We start from the raw sequence: 18670 nt of genomic DNA, 5'->3' as shown, positions 1-18670 counted from the left end.
CTGGAACAACGTCTTGCAACATTAAATTACAAATGAATGGCCTGTCATTTTTCCAGAATTAATGGGATTCTTCAATGGTGGCAGGCCCCAACAATGGCATGTCCACCAACTAGTGGTTTGGCGCCAAAGGTTTATTTTTCATTCCTTCGACTGCAGAGCACCGTTCCCAAAATTGTCCAACAGGTATCTCCCGACACTCCACTAATTATTCATTAATAATGTGCATAATTTGACTTATCTGACACTTGATCACACCGCCTATCCAGAAATCATCGTTACCAATACAAATGTGCTTTAAAAATGAACCGACAAAGCTCAACATGACAACACTTCTTAAATTAACTTTATTAATTCACTCGGAAATTTAGGAAATACAGTACAGGCTGGAGCAGCGATGGTCCCAGTACTGAAAGTGAGCTCAGCTCGGCTCAGTGGTGTTCATGGTCTTCGTAGCCAGCGGGGAGAGCATTCACATGGCTATTATGGAACAAGCTGTGGTTTCCATCTCCCCAAGGGAAGGCCTGCAAATGTGTAGAAACAAGAAACAAAGTTTTGGTATGGTTTGAGTTTGAAAGATGTAGCTTATCTGCAAACACATTCCCAGACGACTCTCTTTTAGAGTGTCTATATATCTTTGTCACATTACACAGATTTTTCCAGCGATTTCCAGAAGCACACGTCTTGGCAGGTCAGAGGCTGTTTCACCAGAGACGAGTTGTGTAGTTTGGCACACCCAGAAAGTCATTCCAACCAATCTGCAGCTCGCCTCGACAGAGTCAGCGGTTTGATTTCTGTCTCACATTGCAGGGTCAGGCTCGTGTGTGGTGTGTGTGTGTATATAATGTGTGCGTACAACACCTGATGACCAAGGAGCTCGTACTTACCTGGAATTACAAACACATACAAAGCAGCCATGAGAATACGGTTCTCAATAATATTAGTTACCGTACTCACAGACACACAAAGCTCTTTTAGCCTTTACCCTTGACGATGTTTGGCCATTACCTTCTTTCTTTCTTCCTCAGACAAGTCTGCTTTTCCTTCTTTGGTCCACAGTTCAGTAAAGACTTTACTCCATTTAGATTAGTTATAAGACACCCGTGACAGTGATTAGCGTAATCTGCCCACCACAACCCAATGAGGTCTGAACTTTCTAAGGGCTCCGACTAATTTTGTCCTTGTCATTTTCATTGTTTTTATTTTAATAAAATGCTCAGTCCTAAATCAACAGAAAAGTGTCTATTCTCTGGAATAAGGGATAAAGAGTACTAGGTGACAGTTACTTTGTCATTTTCAACTTATTTTTGAAACAGTGGATTGCAGAGAAGAAAACAAAAAACCTCCGAACTCCAATTCAGCTTGACTCTTGAAAATGCCTCATAAGGGGGTCTGCAGAACACCCAGTTCTCCCAAAATGGGGTAAAGTGAAGTCACATAGTGGCTCCTCAGGGCACTTGAAGAGAACATTGTGGCTTTGGAAGATCAGCCTAACAAACCTGTCTTGTCTTGTCTTGCCAAGGGAACCCCCACAGCAGTCACAATACATCATCATATACATCTACACTCGAGAACAAAAGAAAAGACAATGTAATGTAGAACAATGAACTTCAGTGAAGTAGCTGTAACATTTAAAAATCTTTGACAAACAAGAAAAAAAAAATTGATGGGAGTGAAAAGAGTGGAGTATAGGCCAGCATTCTCAATCACATCGGTCAAGCTTGGACAACCACAGGTTATGCAGAATTTTTATCAAACACCTAATCTGAGTCTCCTAGTTCTACCGAGGTGGTCTGAAAGCAAACATGGCCATTAATAAATGAAGTTAATTAGCTAATAAAATACATGAGGAAAAAAAAAAAACCTCACCGTCTCATATTTAACAGTATTTACACAATATTAGGACAGCACAGTGGTAGCGCTGCTGCCTCGCAGTTAGGAGACCCAGGTTTGTGTGGGTTTCCTCCCACAGTCCAAAGACATGCAGATTAGGTGCATTGGCAATCCTAAATGGTCCCTAGTGTGTGCCCTGCAGTGGTTTGGCGCCCTGTGATTGCTGGGATTGGCTCCAGCAGACCCCCCGTGACCCTATAGTTAGGATATAGCGGGTTGAACAATGGAAGGATGGATACACAATATTAATGTCTAAAGCACTTTTAGGAATGCCCACCAGTACAGACGTCTCATCGTTGCCTTTGTCCAAGATGGCTTACAATGAGATATTAACCACACAATCGTGTGCCTCCCTTTTTGCTCAGTCTCGCACTGTTAGGCGGAGGTGGCGGACTGAAGCAGCAACCCTCCGATGACTCTGAAGTCTTTAATTATTTAGTCTTTGGCCAAGTCACACCTGTTTTTTTTTCCTCTTTTTCTTCCAGTACTTCAGATGTGTGCTTGAGCAGTGATGTCGTTTGCTATATTTATTGAACTTTTGTAAAAAGCTAAAAATTTCTCCCTACAGTGGATTCAGAAAATATTCAGATACCTTCATTTGACATATTTTATTGCTTTGCACATTTTAAATGAATTACTTCCCATACATTTGTGTATCAATCCACACTCTAAAACCCATCATGACAAAGTGAACCCATTTTCAGAATGGCTTGCAAATTTTTTTAAAATCAAAAGCTGAAATCTCTCCTTCATGTACGTTTTCAGACCCTTAATTCAGTAATTACAGCTTCAAGTTTTCTTGGGTAAGTCTCTGCATACTTTGCGCACCTGGATTTGGGCAGTTTATCCCATTCTTCTGGTCTGAACCTCTCAAGCCCCTTTAGATCGAATGGGAAATGTCTGTAAATCGGCATCTTCAGGTCTCTCCATGCACGCTCTATGTGGACTCTGATTGTTCCCAGAGCCACTCCAGTGTTGTCTTTGCTGTATTCTTTAGGTCATTGCGATGGTGAAAGGTGAACTGTTGCCCCATTCGGAGGTCTTATGCATTCTGGAGCAGTTGCCATTCTCCCCAACCCCAATGGCATTAGGGAGGTGATGAACAGCGTCTTCTCTTCGTCAGACATAGTGCTTGGACTTCTTATCAAAGAATTCCATTTTTTTGTCTCTTCAGACTAGGGATGTCAAGATTATTTTAATATCAACATGTATTGATTTTAACGCTTAATTACTTTGGTACTCATTTTTCATGGTGTCACTTCTGGTTCACAATGGCTAGACTTGCAGCCCCGATTTCCACCCACTCACGGGTGTTAATATGGCAACTTCAGTGGCTTTAGTGTCTTCACCATCACACTTAACCGACAAACAGGGCAGCTGGAGTGGCACCTCTAATTACAGAATTAGGGACAGAAAAAAACCACAGGATAACATGCATGCCTGTATGCAAGATTTGCTACCGTACAATACCAACTAAAGGGGCGAACAGTCAAGTTAGTCATTGAAAGGCAGCGACAGTCAAAGCCCATACCCATGGAGCATTTGGGGATTCCCCCTTGGTGCCCAGGCCATGTGCCCCTTAACTTACCTAAACAGGCCGCCTACGTTGCCAAATGGGTTGACTGGCTCTGCTTAAAAGGACTATGATGCGGATTAATACAAAGAATTCCAAGAAATGTTTTCTCTCTCAAATTATGGAAACATTAAGTATAAACCACTAAATTGCTAAATGTTTGAAGTAGGGAATGTGAAGTAATTTTTTTCCCTACAGATTAAAACGTTAACACATTAGAACAAGGATCGGTAATTATTTTTACCAATGCGCCAGTTTTATTCTCTGCTGTCCATTTAGGGGCAACACTCTTTAGCACTGGGGCTCCTACACTCCAATTTTAAAACTGTCACTGCATAACGGGCGGCCCTAGTCACTTTCTTCATTATGTGTCATTTTAAAATTATATTTCATCACACTTACTATTTAATGTAAGGCACTCGAACTTCTCAGTGCTCAACTGCATAAACAGTAGCGTGTCTGGAACCCAAATGCTCATATGTGCGTGTATTTAGTACGTCAGGCCTCACTTGGTGGCCTCACGGAAGAACACGTGGACATGCTAGTCTGTCAAAAAGAAAAGCACTATATAAAATGCAAAGAATTATTATTAAAAATGTAGACGTTACAAAGATGCTGTAGTTCATTTACACAAAAATACAATGTGCACTGTTAGCATTTAGGCAAAGCCTTCAAGTGTGTTAGCGCTCTGTGTGCGACATTAAAGTTCTTTTTTACTTAAAATAGGGGGCTTTTCCCCCCTGCTCACTTCACTCGCCAATCCCCGGGCCTGTGTTACATGGTAGCCTCTTTACGGTTCTGTCGCTCGCGTATGGGGATGCGGATGTATAACTTAAACATTTTTATTTATTTTTTTCATGGGAATTGTTACATATGCATAATAGAACTGTTTTACAATACAGCGAGTAACTAACCATATTAAAGAGTAAAACGTAATAATTTGAAAGTAAATTATGTTTTATGTTGCGTTAGAGGTATTCATTGCGTAATACGGTTTGGTTTGAAATTAAATACTTTTTAGATTTGCACTTTTACTGTAAAACTTCAGTAAAAACAATATTTGGAATTAAAATGTTTGTCAAGATCACATTGAATTTTGATTGTGTGTTTGGATGTTCATCAGGACAACGCAACGTATACCTTCCCGTGAGTGAATTTCGTTTTTCTCTCTATTAAATGAAACGTTTTCGAATGTTTGGCTCTGAGATTTGTTAATTGTCTTCGCAAAAGCTATTCTAACGGGAAACTGTTAACGTTTTAATATGAATGGCATATCAAGATCTCCTTTGTTGTGTAATGTTATCCCCTGAAGATGTACTACATTACCTTTCTTTCAACAATAATTTGGTTGGTGGAAGAATGGACGCTGTGAACGGTAGTAGATATTCTACGGCATATTGTTGTTTTCATCTTCTACACCATCACCACCAACTGTTTCAGCAGAGTCTATTCATACGCATTTAACCAATTTGCTGTGTAACCGATCGAGATTTTTGGGCGTTAATTTGTTTGACTTCATCTTTTCTCGGTGCTAGGATTGCCCATATACTCATTTTGGACAAGATTTGGACATAATACGTCTTTAATATGGAACTTAAAGTGAAGAAAACGTTTACATTTATAAGAGCTGAGACAGCAGAAATTGTTTGTCAAAAGCATTCACACCAATGAGAGGTGAGAGGACCGCGGGCGTGGTTGAATACAATTGAGAGGAAGGCAGAACTTAAAAAAAATCTTGTCTCGTGGGACTTGAAAATAATCTTCCAAAAAGTCATCTTGTCTCAGGATTTATTTTTTAATATAATAGAGGTTTAAAAATCTATGTATATCAATCAATCAACATTTATTTATATAGCACATATTCATACAAAAAAAATGTAGCTCAAAGTGCTTTACAAAATGAATAGAACTTTTTACAGAACTTTAACTTAAAAAAAAATATATTGTACCACTAAGTATTTGAATGTAATAATTAAATTATCTATTTTTTCAATGTTAAGATTTTAGTGCAGGCAGAACTGAATTTTATATAATTATTTTTTAGTGTGTTGCATAAAATACTGAACGGAGTATCAAAAATAAGACTGAATTTCAATACCTTTTGTAGTATTGTATCAAAGTTTGAAATTTTGGTACCATAACAACCCTACTAGGTAAGACAAGCCATTGGTTTTCTTCATGCTGTCAAGTTTTTCAAACTTTTACTCAAGTGTGACTCTCAGCAGAGGACTTCTCAGACCCTTTTGGAGTGACCACTGAATCCTTGGTTACCTCTCTGACCAACAGCCATGTTGCCCGATTACTCTATTACGAGTTCTGGTGTTTCAAAACGTCTTCCATTTTACAAATACTGAGGGCACTGCGCTCTTGGGAACACCTGAAAGAAAAGCCTTTACAACCTTGCCCTGATCTACTCCTCGTCACAATTTGATCCGTTTTTATTCAGGACATGCAGTGTGAATTGTGGGACCTTACAAACACAGGTGTGTGTCTTTCAAAATGATGTCAAGTCAATTTGCCACATAAAATACAATCAAGTATAATTCGAACAAAGAGGAATACTACAGCCAACAGTCTGAATACTATTTGAAATGAGAAATTTCAGTTTGAGTTTTGATAAAATTTACAGACCCTTCTGAAAACGTGCGTTCACTTTATCACTATGGGTTATTGAGTGTAGACTGACGGGGAAATTTATCCATTGAAAATTAAGTCTGCAAAACAATAAAATGCGCAGAAAGTGAAGGGTCTGTATACTTTCTGAATCCACGGCATCAATCTATTACAGTTCATGGTATATACAATGGGTGTACTTAATCAGGTGACTTACCTTGGTACGGATGCGCAGATGTGGGTAGGGCACAAACTCGGGTCTCTCATGGTGGTGTTGTGACTTAAGGTAAGCATTCAGCATGCAGACAGCTACACCAGGAATAGCTACCACAAAGGAAAGAATCTTCCATGTGCGGGCTGTTTAAACAAAAAAAAAAAAAAAAAAAAAAGAAAAAGGTAACAATTATTAAAGCATAATATTAATTCTGGTCACATTTTAAGTTGAATTAGACTGTACTAACCACAGACAACTTTCTCTAAGGTCTTTTGATCCAGATGATCCAATTTGGAAATTTAAACCAGAGATTTTCCATCCTGTAAACCTAATTTCTTAATATTCCACTACCTGGACCAGTGTCTTCAAATCACAATGTGACAGCCCATAGCTATATGTACATTATTTATTCCATCTGACTATGTTTTGTGCACCTAAAGTTACTAAAAAACACCAAGTCAGTAGCGCGGACTGAAGTGGCACCTTGATGATTTGCAATCCTGCCCACCACTCCTTGCCACAGCAGAGGAACAGAGTCCAAACTAGTAAGAACACAAACCTCATGTCATGTCTGTCAAAACAGTCACCCGAATGACCCTTAACTTCAGGATCAACATTCTGTTAACAGATGAATTAGAAGTGCAACATCTAGCATCAGCATCACCAATAGGTCCTACAGAGCCAGTAAGAAACAGTGTAGCAGATACACTGGGCTCCTGTCTTTTAATGTGCTTGACCAGTTAAGAGACCAGATATAAGCGATACGCAACTTTAACAACCAATAACGGCGCGTGTAGTGAATACACTGGACATATAGTTTTCATCCTCTTTCTTTGTACGTTTTGCATTCGTTTGCTCAGAGGTTTATGCACTTGCTGCTTCCCGAGTAGTTCGTTTTCTCCACTCTATAGAGGACAACTTCTCTTCTTTTAAAACTGAGTCAGCGTTTGTGTTGCAATTACTTAGTACATTTTTCTTAATTTTTCCACTTAAGCTGGCACTCAAGTCTTCAATCTGCCTCAAGAATGATTTACGATATGAAGAGGTAGGGGAGGTGACGGCGAAGGTGGTAGGGAATGAGAATGGCGCTGCACAGCTACCCTGCTGGTCGCTGCCGAGAGTTGATTCTACATTTAAAATAAAAAGAGGAATAAAACTAATCACCCTGAAAGTGGACAGTAGATGTCACAAAGTATATGTGTACCAAATTGAGGTCAGTGGTCAAACGGTTTGCGAGCTAAAGATGATTTAAAATTCTGGACAGCCACCGTAGTGTATTATTTTAGAGATAAGAGATATACAGGTGCTGGTCATAAAATTAGAATATCATGACAAAGTTGATTTATTTCAGTAATTCCATTCAAAAAGTGAAACTTGTATATTAGATTCATTCATTACACACAGACTGATGTATTTCAAATGTTTATTTCTTTTAATTTTGATGATTATAACTGACAACTAATGAGTCTCAAATTTAGTATCTCGGAAAATTAGAATATTGTGAAAAGGTTCAATATTGAAGACTCCTGGTGCCACACTCTAATCAGCTAATGAACTCAGAACACCTGCAAAAGCCTTTAAATGGTCTCTCAGTCGAGTTCTGTAGGCTACACAATCATGTCAGTTGTCCAAAAGATGACCATTGACACCTCGCACAAGGAGGGCAAGACACAAAAGGTCATTGCTAAAGAGGCTGGCTGTTCACAGAGCTCTGTGTCAAAACACATTAATAGAGAGGTGAGGGGAAGGACAAGATGTGGTAGAAAAAAGTGCACAAGCAATAGAGATAACCGCTTGTACCCTGGAGAGGATTGTGAAACAAAACTGTGGGGGAGATTCACAAAGAGTGGACTGCAGCTGGAGTCAGTGCTTCAAGAACCACCAGGCACAGACGTATGCAAGACATGGGCTTCAGCTGTCGCATTCCTGGTGTCAAGCCACTCTTGAACAAGAGACAGCAGCAGAAGCGTCTCGACTGGGCTAAAGACAAAAACGACTGGACTGCTGCTGAGTGGTCCAAAGTTATGTTGCATTTCCTTTGGAAATCAAGGTCCCAGAGTCTGGAGGAAGAGAGGAGAGGCACAGAATCCATGTTGCGTGAGGTCCAGTGTAAAGTTTCCACAGTCAGTGATGGTTTGAGGTGCCATCTCATCTGCTGGTGTTGGTCCATTGTGTTTTCTGAGGTCCAAGGGCAACGCAGCCATCTACCAGTAAGTTTTAGAGCACTTCATGCTTCCTGCTGCTGACGAACTTTATGGAGATGCAGATTTCATTTTCCAACAGGACCTGGCACCTGCACACAGTGCCAAAGCTACCAGTACCTGGTTTAAGGACCATGGTATCCCTGTACTTGATTGGCCAGCAAACTCGCCTGACCTTAACCCCATAGAAAATCTATGGGGTATTGTGAATAGGAAGATGCCGTACGCCAGACCCAACAATTCAGAAGAGCTGAAGGCCACTATCAGAGCAACATATATATACACATACACTCACCTAAAGGATTATTAGGAACACCTGTTCAATTTCTCATTAATGCAATTATCTAATCAACCAATCACATGGCAGTTGCTTCAATGCATTTAGGGGTGTGGTCCTGGTCAAGACAATCTCCTGAACTCCAAACTGAATGTCAGAATGGTAAAGAAAGGTGATTTAAGCAATTTTGAGCTTGGCATGGTTGTTGGTGCCAGACGGGCCGGTCTGAGTATTTCACAATCTGCTCAGTTACTGGGATTTTCACGCACAACCATTTCTAGGGTTTACAAAGAATGGTGTGAAAAGGGAAAAACATCCAGTATGCGGCAGTCCTGTGGGCGAAAATGCCTTGTTGATGCTAGAGGTCAGAGGAGAATGGGCCGACTGATTCAAGCTGATAGAAGAGCAACTTTGACTGAAATAACCACTCGTTACAACCGAGGTATGCAGCAAAGCATTTGTGAAGCCACAACACGCACAACCTTGAGGCGGATGGGCTACAACAGCAGAAGACCCCACCGGGTATCACTCATCTCCACTACAAATAGGAAAAAGAGGCTACAATTTGCACGAGGAGCTCACCAAAATTGGACAGTTGAAGACTGGAAAAATGTTGCCTGGTCTGATGAGTCTCGATTTCTGTTGAGACATTCAAATGGTAGTCAGAATTTGGTGTAAACAGAATGAGAACATGGATCCATCATGCCTTGTTACCACTGTGCAGGCTGGTGGTGGTGGTGTAATGGTGTGGGGGATGTTTTCTTGGCACACTTTAGGTCCCTTAGTGCCAATTGGGCATCGTTTAAATGCCACGGGCTACCTGAGCATTGTTTCTGACCATGTCCATCCCTTTATGACCACCATGTACCCATCCTCTGATGGCTACTTCCAGCAGGATAATGCACCATGTCACAAAGCTCGAATCATTTCAAATTGGTTTCTTGAACATGACAATGAGTTCACTGTACTAAAATGGCCCCCACAGTCACCAGATCTCAACCCAATAGAGCATCTTTGGGATGTGGTGGAACGGGAGCTTCGTGCCCTGGATGTGCATCCCACAAATCTCCATCAACTGCAAGATGCTATCCTATCAATATGGGCCAACATTTCTAAAGAATGCTTTCAGCACCTTGTTGAATCAATGCCACGTAGAATTAAGGCAGTTCTGAAGGTGAAAGGGGGTCAAACACCGTATTAGTATGGTGGTCCTAATAATCCTTTAGGTGAGTGTATAGATAGATAGAGATAGATTTATATAAGAAGATGTGAAGAGTCTGGAGAAAGCGTAGCTACTGGGATACAATAAGCCACCAGTAATGGACTGGACAATTATCTAACTTTGCCCCAGGGTATCTTCAAATGAGGCCTGTAGTGGCCCTTTAAAAAGCATCAAAGAGAGATTTTCTCCACAGATGTTACCAACTGGAATTTTTGGCTTTCCTCTCCTTTATCAACTGGCCATACTTCAACATTTACTTAATGGGTGATATTCTTCTTGTCAGCTGCCGCCTCCTCCTCTCATTCACTGTGCTGCTATTCACAATTCACTGAAAAGGGCAGCCTGTGAAAGAATCCCATGGAATTTGAGTGCCCCTTTTAATTTAGCGCAACAATTGTTAAGGCACCATTGCTTATCTCTTTGTGAGCCTCTGCTCACCACTTCTGCCTTTTCCGTTTGCTTCTAGACTCTGTCTTCTTAGTTTACAAATATGTTACGTGTTTTTTTAAAAGGGTCTTGAATCCTGTATGCCAAAAGTGACTCTACTCCGTTGGGCCCTTGAGCAAGGCCCTTAACCTGCAATTGCTGCGTCCTGGGTATGACGTTAATCTGCATCCAGCCCTGCATGTAGGCCCTCCAATCTGCAGGGAAAAATCTGGGGGTCGGTGGCAGAGTTGGCACTCCAGCCACCATAAAAAAAACCTTCACACTTGTTCTATTCCATCTGAATTTCTGTGGTGCCGAGGTGCCACCCATTGCATGGCTGCACTCGGGTCCTAAGCTGGGATCCTGAGCAGGTTTGTCATGTGGTGGGTACGGCAATGCGCTGTATCAGCGTGTGCCCCTCATCACCTCCTCCTCGATAAATCCTGGATTAGTCTGCATCCAGACTGGCGAACATACTCTATTAGCAATACATAATAAGAGCTTATCAGCAAAATGTGTAAACCTGATACAAATGTGAAACACCAATAGCAATGACTTCAGAGAAAGACATTTTAAATGGCACGCCACACCATGTCTCTTCCTCCTAAACTTTAACTAAAGTTTCCCTGCCTGTTAGGTGGAGGCATCAAGATGACTTTTAAACTCCTCTGGGAGTAGCCTCAGAAAAAGTATGGAAAGCACGTCTTTAGGCTTCAGTAATGTTTACAGACCACTGCACTGCTTGCTTGCTTTTAGTGTCTTGTGAATGTGCGACAATGTCAGCGCTCTGTAACAAGTGTGCCACCTCAAGAACAAGACCGTTTTCATTAAATGTATGATTTGTGTTGATAATGTTCATAGAGACCATTTTGGCGTTTTATTGACTTTTGAACATGTCCACACCCTCAACAGGAATCTTATTTATTTATTTTGAAATAAAATGATTTTTAAATTTTGAGTGTCTTGTTCTAATCCCTCAACATCCGTCACCATTGGATTGAAAATAATACTGAATTATCAATACTTTTCAAACTATTGTATTGAAGTTAATACAGTAATTCTGGTGCTGTGACATCCTTACCGGGACTGCCATGCGTACACAAAACTGGACACAAACATGGAAAGCACACGCAAACTCGGCAAAGACACGTCACAGAGACGACTGGAAATTCATTATTGAAACTGGGAGGGAAATCTTCCCCCCTTTAACTTACCACAGGGGGGGAATGGGGGGTTAGGGTGAAATTGTGTTGGAAAGGTCAAAACCCCACAGTTACAAAGGCATGCAGTTGTGACCAGGGCTGTGGAGTCAGTAGATAAATCCTTCAACTCCGACTCCTTAGTTTCCGGTACTTCGGACTACGACTCTGACTCGCCGACTCCTCAGTATTTAATATGATAATGTATCTTCCATGTTGATTGAAGGCAGGCGACATACACGTCATTTAACCACAGAACTACTGGCTAGGAAGCCGACTCTCTACTGTATTGGCCAGTTTAAACACACATCAGGCCACAGCACACACCTCCACCTCCATCATCACACTTGTTTACACTCAAATGAACTTGTCAAACACATTATATGTGAAGTAAAAAGAACATTTTTTTTGTAATGTACCATAATCCAGATTACAATATGTAAATTTATGTCAGGTTATATAAATCGCTCAGCTGAACTTCACACTAGTACTAACACAACTCTGCACTCTGCTTTATTCTTACATCAGAGAAGTACTTAATTATGACTGTGGTTTGTGAAATGGGACATTTCAACTGGCTGTGGATTTTTTTCCATTACAATTTAAAATTTATTGGGAGTTGGATTCGGTACATTTTTGCCGACTCTGACTCCAGGTACCCAAAATTGTCCCTGACTCCGAGTCCACAGCCCTGGTTGTGACATTTAAAAAAAAAAAGCTTTTTTTTTTTTTAAAAAGTTCAGACAGCAGAGAAGCCTGCAATTCAGATCATTCAAAAGCAGACATAGCGACATTCCACGCTAGACATCTCACCATGTTCAGCCTGCAAGTCTCTACACAACCGCTAGATGTCAGTTTGGAGTTCCAATAAAGTTTGTGTGTCGATTATTTGCATAAACAACTTAACTATTCTCACGCCTGCCCATTATTCTTCAATGTTAAAATTCTTAACGTAGATTTTTCCTCCTGGGAGAAATTCAGCAAAGGGATGTGCATGGCGAACAGGACTGGAGTCTGTCAGTCTACCCCAGCTTTCTAGCATTTCAAACCACAAGACCCGATTTCATTTTTGCTGGCCCTATTGATTGTAGCCATGCAACAGACCGGATTATTATTTCCAATGGTTGGTGGCACAATGGTCAGTGCTCCTGCTTCATAACTTGTGATCTACGTATCGGGTGAAAGAATACATGTGTGTGAATGAGAGGGAGGTCAGTGGAATGGTGAGGATGAGGGAGTAGAGTTGGTGAAGGTGGAGGAGTTTAAATACTTGGGATGAGCAGTACAGAGTAATGGGGATTGTGGAAGAGAAGTGAAGAAGAGAGTGCAGACAGGGTGGAGAAGAGTGTCAGGAGTGATTTGTGACAGACGGGTATCAGCAAGAGAGAAATGGAAGGTCTACAAAATGGTAGTGAGACCAGCTATGCTATATGGGCTGGAGACGGTGGCGCAGGAGACAGAGCTGGAGGTGGCAGAGTTAAAGATGTTAAGAGTTGCACTGGGTGTGATGAGGATGGACAGGATTAGAAACGAGGACATTAGATGGTCAGCTCAGGTTGGACGTTTGGGAGACAAAGTCAGAGAGGCGAGATTGCGCGGTTTTGGACATGTGCAGAAGAGAGATGCTGGGTATATTGGGAGAAGGGTGCTAAGGATGGAGCTGTCAGGTAAGAGGAAAAGAGGAAGGCCTAAGAGAAGGTTTATGGATGTGGTGAGAGGGGACATGCAGGTGATGGGGGTGACAGAGCAAAATGACAAGGACAGGAAAATGTGGAAAGAGATGATCCACTGTGGTGCATCCTAACGGGAGCAGCCAAAAGAAGATGATATCAGGTCCAAGTTGTTCTCCCCTCAAACTGATTTTTTTTTTCCACGTCCAAAGTAGGTGAAATGTTGATTCTGAATTTGCGTCTAATGACAGTTGGTGTGACTGAGCCTGGACTCAGATTACTTACAGCGGCCTACAGCAGTAGGTTGTTATACACCATGTTACTATGATGGATGCTGTAAGAAGTCAAGCAAAATGACACCTTTTACTGGCTAACTGCACAGATTACAGTATGCATGTTTTCAAGGCAACTCCGGTCCCTTCTTCAGGCAGGGTGACCGTGCATATTGTAACCTGTTCAGTTAGCCAATAAAAGCTGTCATTTTGCTTGATTTCTCATTACAGCTGCCTAATAACCTGAACTGTACCTAACTGGCTCTGATAATACAAGGACTTGTCTTCATTTAATTAAACTTATGCCATCCAAACATATTTTCAATTAGTGCCTCCCATGAACAAACAAACATATCCGTGTTTTTGAAATGTCTGTGAAGTTAATTCTATACGGCTAAACAAACAAGCAGCCAATTCACTTACAGCATCTGATTGTGGGTACCATTCTGCCACCCAGGACTGGTATGAGGGCCGTTTTCTTACCATTAGAAATGGCTGTGCTGTGGATATGGAGGCGAGTAGTTTACACATTTTAAAATTTAGACCCTGGGGTAGCCCTTATTCCAAAAGGGCAGAAACAGAGAGACGAGACACCCCAAGGAGAGTTAAGCCCCTCAAATACCTGTTACACACCGTGGTCTGTGGCCATTAAATATGCTGCATAAGTGAAAGTGTGTGAACCAGGTTTGACTTGCATGCCCCTGTGCAGTCCTCTCCTGAATGTAATTGTAGAATATTGTGTTCATAAGAATTACGGATGAATGCTTGGAAATTACATCTTTTTTTTTTTTTTTTTACATCCGACACCTCCTGACTCACAGGTACGAGAAAACCCTCACATATGACATACCATTCAACTCATCTTGCTGTTAAGTTATTATGTAAGGTGGCTGGCCCAAACGACACTCTTTTTTTATGCAATTTTTGTTAACGTATTTTGTGCAGGATTATAATAAAAAGTAGACCATAAAGGGTCTTCAGCTGTGAATGAGACATTAACACACCCCAGGGGTTAGCACTTTAATGGGATGTGGGGGGGGTCAAAGTTGTTGATCTCAAACATATTTTTGGTATTGAATTCTTTACCGGTGGTCCAAACACTCTAAGGACCAGTCCCAGAATATTAAAAAAATGACAATTTTCTCACATTACCTTTTTAGGTTATTTCAAGGTCAATGATTACTTTTGATTATTTACTAGGGACCTGGGCCTCTATGAACCCCTCTGTGAGGGCGAAAAATGACAACCTAGAATCTTTACACTTTAAACATTTCAATTGAAGCACTCCGAGCCTTAAAGCTGAGGATAAACCTACCGTAATTTCCTTTACCACACTACTACTTGCTCAAATGGAAGAATCTCACCCCACCACTCTAAAGTCGGTGGGTAACTGATGTTCTATATTACTTGAAACTGGGAAGAAATTACATTTTCACTTAGAGGATCTGATCAAAACGTTTTTAAAATATAGCAGGAACTAATCAATAACATTTTTGAATATAAGCTTCCGTTTCGGGGTACTGGATACCCACCCTTCTTTTCTTGCTCCTTTTATGGAGTAGCTTCGTTTGCTGGCTCCTTTCTCTTGTGTGCGGGATGCATTTTGCTTTGATTTGACTGTATGGAATGTTATCGGTTTCAAATTAAAATCAATAACTAAAAAGTCGAAGCACTCACTTTAATATTTTAAATACTTTAGCGCCACTGTTTTTGTTTATTATGTACTTCTACCTAATGAAGTAAGTCCTCATATTTCTTATAACACACCGAATTTGGACGGCTTACACTAATTCAGAGTTTTCTCCTTTTTGGATTACTTAGGTGGTTAACTGCGCAAAATACTACAAGCACTTAAAAATTTAATGGACTTCAGGATTCCAAGCGAAGGCTCCATGTCAGCCCATCACGTCGATTGAGTTGTGCGGAGCTCGACATATTACATTAGAAAAGCTTTAAAAGGATACGGTAAGGAATACTGGCGTTGACCACGAAACAGACCAAACCCGTGTCTCAATTAAATTATATACTTAAGCTTTCAGTGTGAATTTACTTATGAGAAAACATATACATATTATATACTACAGAAGCTATGGCGGGCAAGGTGACCTCGGCCTGGAGTCTCACTCGCCATTATTGAAGGACAACACTAATAAACTCATAACAGCATCCATTCGCCCCTGCTGCCCGTCACTCTTACCTGCCTGGTGTTCCTCAGCATGAGCAGCTGCGGACAGCTGACGAGCTGGTGCAGTAACAAACCGACGAACCACTTGAGAAAGACGTCCTGCAGCCGCCATTTTCGCTCTGTATGAGAGAGTAGAGGCGCACACACCGGAAACGGAAGTACATCGGTGCTTCCTTGTAAATGGCTCAACGTGACCCCGTTGCCCTAACGTGACGTCACAGAAGGCGGGCCTAGTCGCCGTCAGTACGAGAAGTGTCTGGTCAATGCGGGCTCTGCCTTACATGCCTTGAGACGTTGTAGCTGTTTCGTTTCTTGTGTCGTTTGACTTTAATACGCATAAACTATTGTTCTCCTTTTACGAATATCAGATTATATTTTAATTGGAAACAAATCGCTGTACAACAATACTTGGATGGAACAAGGAACTTGGTTTATCTCGTACGGAGCCTCGGAAAGGACGTGGGTAGAAAAAAATAAATAAACGCGGGAAACGATTTATAGTTCTTGCGCACGTTTCAATTAGAACGTTACCTGGATTTAGTTAATTCATACGTTTACTTAAACGTTCCCACTATTTAGTTAACGCGTGTGCCCATGCTCTGCATAAACCCTGATGCGCTTGCTGTATACTAAAATATAACTAAAACAAAAAAATAGTTGACATGTGGGAGATTACTGGTCTGGTAGGTACTGGCACTTCTCCAGGATGTGCATAGTTTAGGAAAATAATAACTGCTTATGGGCTGCACTGTATACAGCAGCAGTGGGCAAGTTGTCTACATCGTCTGCAAAATGAATGCCACTGGTTATCACAGGCACAACGCTAATGGGAAACACGATAAAGATGAAATGTGCAGTGCCAGATCGACCCTTTAGAGAAAAAAGAAAGGTCCTTAAGTGGTCAGGATTGCCAGAGGGTCTTCATTTTTCTCGCCAAACATAGGCCAAAAAGTACCCCAGAACTAACCCAATAACACTTGACAAATTGAACAATATAACAGAAATATAATTAAAACTCATTTTTCCACATAGTATTTTGTATTTGAAAATCATTGCGAAAACATTCTATATTCCACATGCAAACTGCATAAATTCATTTTCTTTAACTATAATGTCAGTGACACAACATGACATTCAGTGCAGCATAGTGATATGCATCAACAGTGTCAGAGCTAAAGGAAATGCCAGAAAATATGAATCATGTTAAAAGGAAAGCATAAACAAATGTAGTGTATGCAGAACAGTCAAATAAATTGTTCATGGTATGCAAGGTGCAAGACACCATTGTGTGTCTGGCTGTACGACAATGTTAGCTCCTAACAGGAAATACTTTAATGGTATAGTAGAAAAGAATATACGTTTTAGAATATTATCAACTAGCAGAAATGTAAAGCATCGAGGTTATCACTGCCCTTGTCTTCCGTAGATGAAGCACAGATGTCAGATGTGTACAGCTAACTGCAGTTCAGCAACCTTGACTGAGCTGTCAACAACGACCGGCTTCGCGGGCTGCCCTCCGACGTCAAAAAGACTTCAAGCATTAAAATGAGCAGCTGTGCTGCGACAGTGCTTTTCAGTTGCCCCGATTAGCGCCAATTTCACATCGGCAATACTTACAGAAAGCTTTTGTGGTGTCTGCTAGAATTCTCTGGATCCAGTCCTTAAATTACTCTTCTTTTTCCCACTCTGCACAGTACCTTACCCATGATGACGATGTGATTAAACGAGATGCTCCGAAAGTTTTATGAGCGCATAATCAAACATATCTTTGAAAGAATACAAGCCTGGACATTTATTTTCACACATCATACAATAACCGTTCGATATGACGTCATTGATGAGGTTGAAATATTGGCCAAAACCTCGCACATGGTTATTAAAATTAACCCAAAAACCGCAACCTGCCACCATCTAAATTTTCCCACAACAGTATTTGAATAGAAGCCCAATTTGGCATGAAAACCTGCCAAATGACAACACTTTGTGTCCATCCAGTGATAGCCCTGCAGTCTTCTTGCACCTTGCAAAGGATCAGCAGTAAAGTCTGGTAAAGTTGGTATGGCGTTGTTGGCATTGCCCGTTAGCTTCGGAAAACCTTTACAGCTGCCACGTGCTCAGAGCAACGCTCCATAAGGCTGGAGTCACTACAATGTGACCATAACTCATTCCCAAATCAAGAGAAATTGCTTTATCACAGTGTCTTTAGCCCAAGGGGTCCCCGCTCCAATCTAACGTTTTTCTTAAACAGTGACCAGTTTTTTACACTAATTGACTTGTTTACTACTCATTTCTCCCAATTGCTTCATTTTTACCAAATAGAAATGAGATATGAAGTTAGTGAGCCAACGGATGACCAGCTAAATCGAGCAATCAGACACCAACCAGTTTCTACTTAGAAACCAATTCTTGTTTTTTTGCTATACTTTGTTAATGTTAAAACTTGTTTAATTCAGTGGCAAGCCATTTTTCCACAGCACACATTTGCAAAACTGTTGAGTTTCTTTTTTCTAAGAGCCTCGTCAAAATTTGTTGTGGACCCGAGCAGATCGGTATCACCGAGACTTTCACCTTTCTTTGTTTTCAGATGTATGATGGACACAGGTTAACTGGTCATGTGTCAGCTCATTTTGTATCTCGTTATTGTCAGTCAGTCATTTCCCAACCCGCTATATCCTAACACAGGGTTACGGGGGTCTGCTGGAGCCAATCCCAGCCAACACAGGGCGCTAGGCAGAAAACAAACCCTGGGCAGGGTGCCAGCCCACTGCAGGGCACACACACCAGGGACAATGCACCTAACCTGCATGTCTTTGGACTGTGGGAGGAAACCCATGCAGACACGGGGAGAACATGCAAACTCCACGCAGGGAGGACCCGAAAAGTGAACCCTGGTCTCCTTACTGCAAGGCTGCAGCGCTACCACTGCAC

General features: G+C 41.2%; 1 protein-coding gene across 1 annotated transcript; it reads right to left on the bottom strand.

Annotated features, from left to right (window-relative positions):
- Nucleotides 1–326: 326 nt before the first annotated feature.
- Nucleotides 327–15895, bottom strand: LOC120516527 (cytochrome c oxidase subunit 6A, mitochondrial-like). The gene is made up of 3 exons (XM_039738261.1): nucleotides 15755–15895; nucleotides 6294–6433; nucleotides 327–521 (listed from the first exon to the last, which is right to left on the bottom strand). The coding sequence occupies exons 1-3, from the start codon at nucleotides 15852–15854 to the stop codon at nucleotides 429–431; spliced, it is 333 nt and encodes a 110-aa protein (XP_039594195.1). The 5' UTR covers nucleotides 15855–15895; the 3' UTR covers nucleotides 327–428.
- Between the last annotated feature and the right edge of the window lie 2775 nt (nucleotides 15896–18670).

The sequence above is a fragment of the Polypterus senegalus genome, chromosome 16, assembly GCF_016835505.1.
Source record: "Polypterus senegalus isolate Bchr_013 chromosome 16, ASM1683550v1, whole genome shotgun sequence".
Classification (NCBI taxonomy): Eukaryota; Metazoa; Chordata; class Cladistia; order Polypteriformes; family Polypteridae; genus Polypterus; species Polypterus senegalus.
Note: the sequence above shows the minus strand (reverse complement) of the source record. Positions and strands in the feature narration are given on the sequence as shown.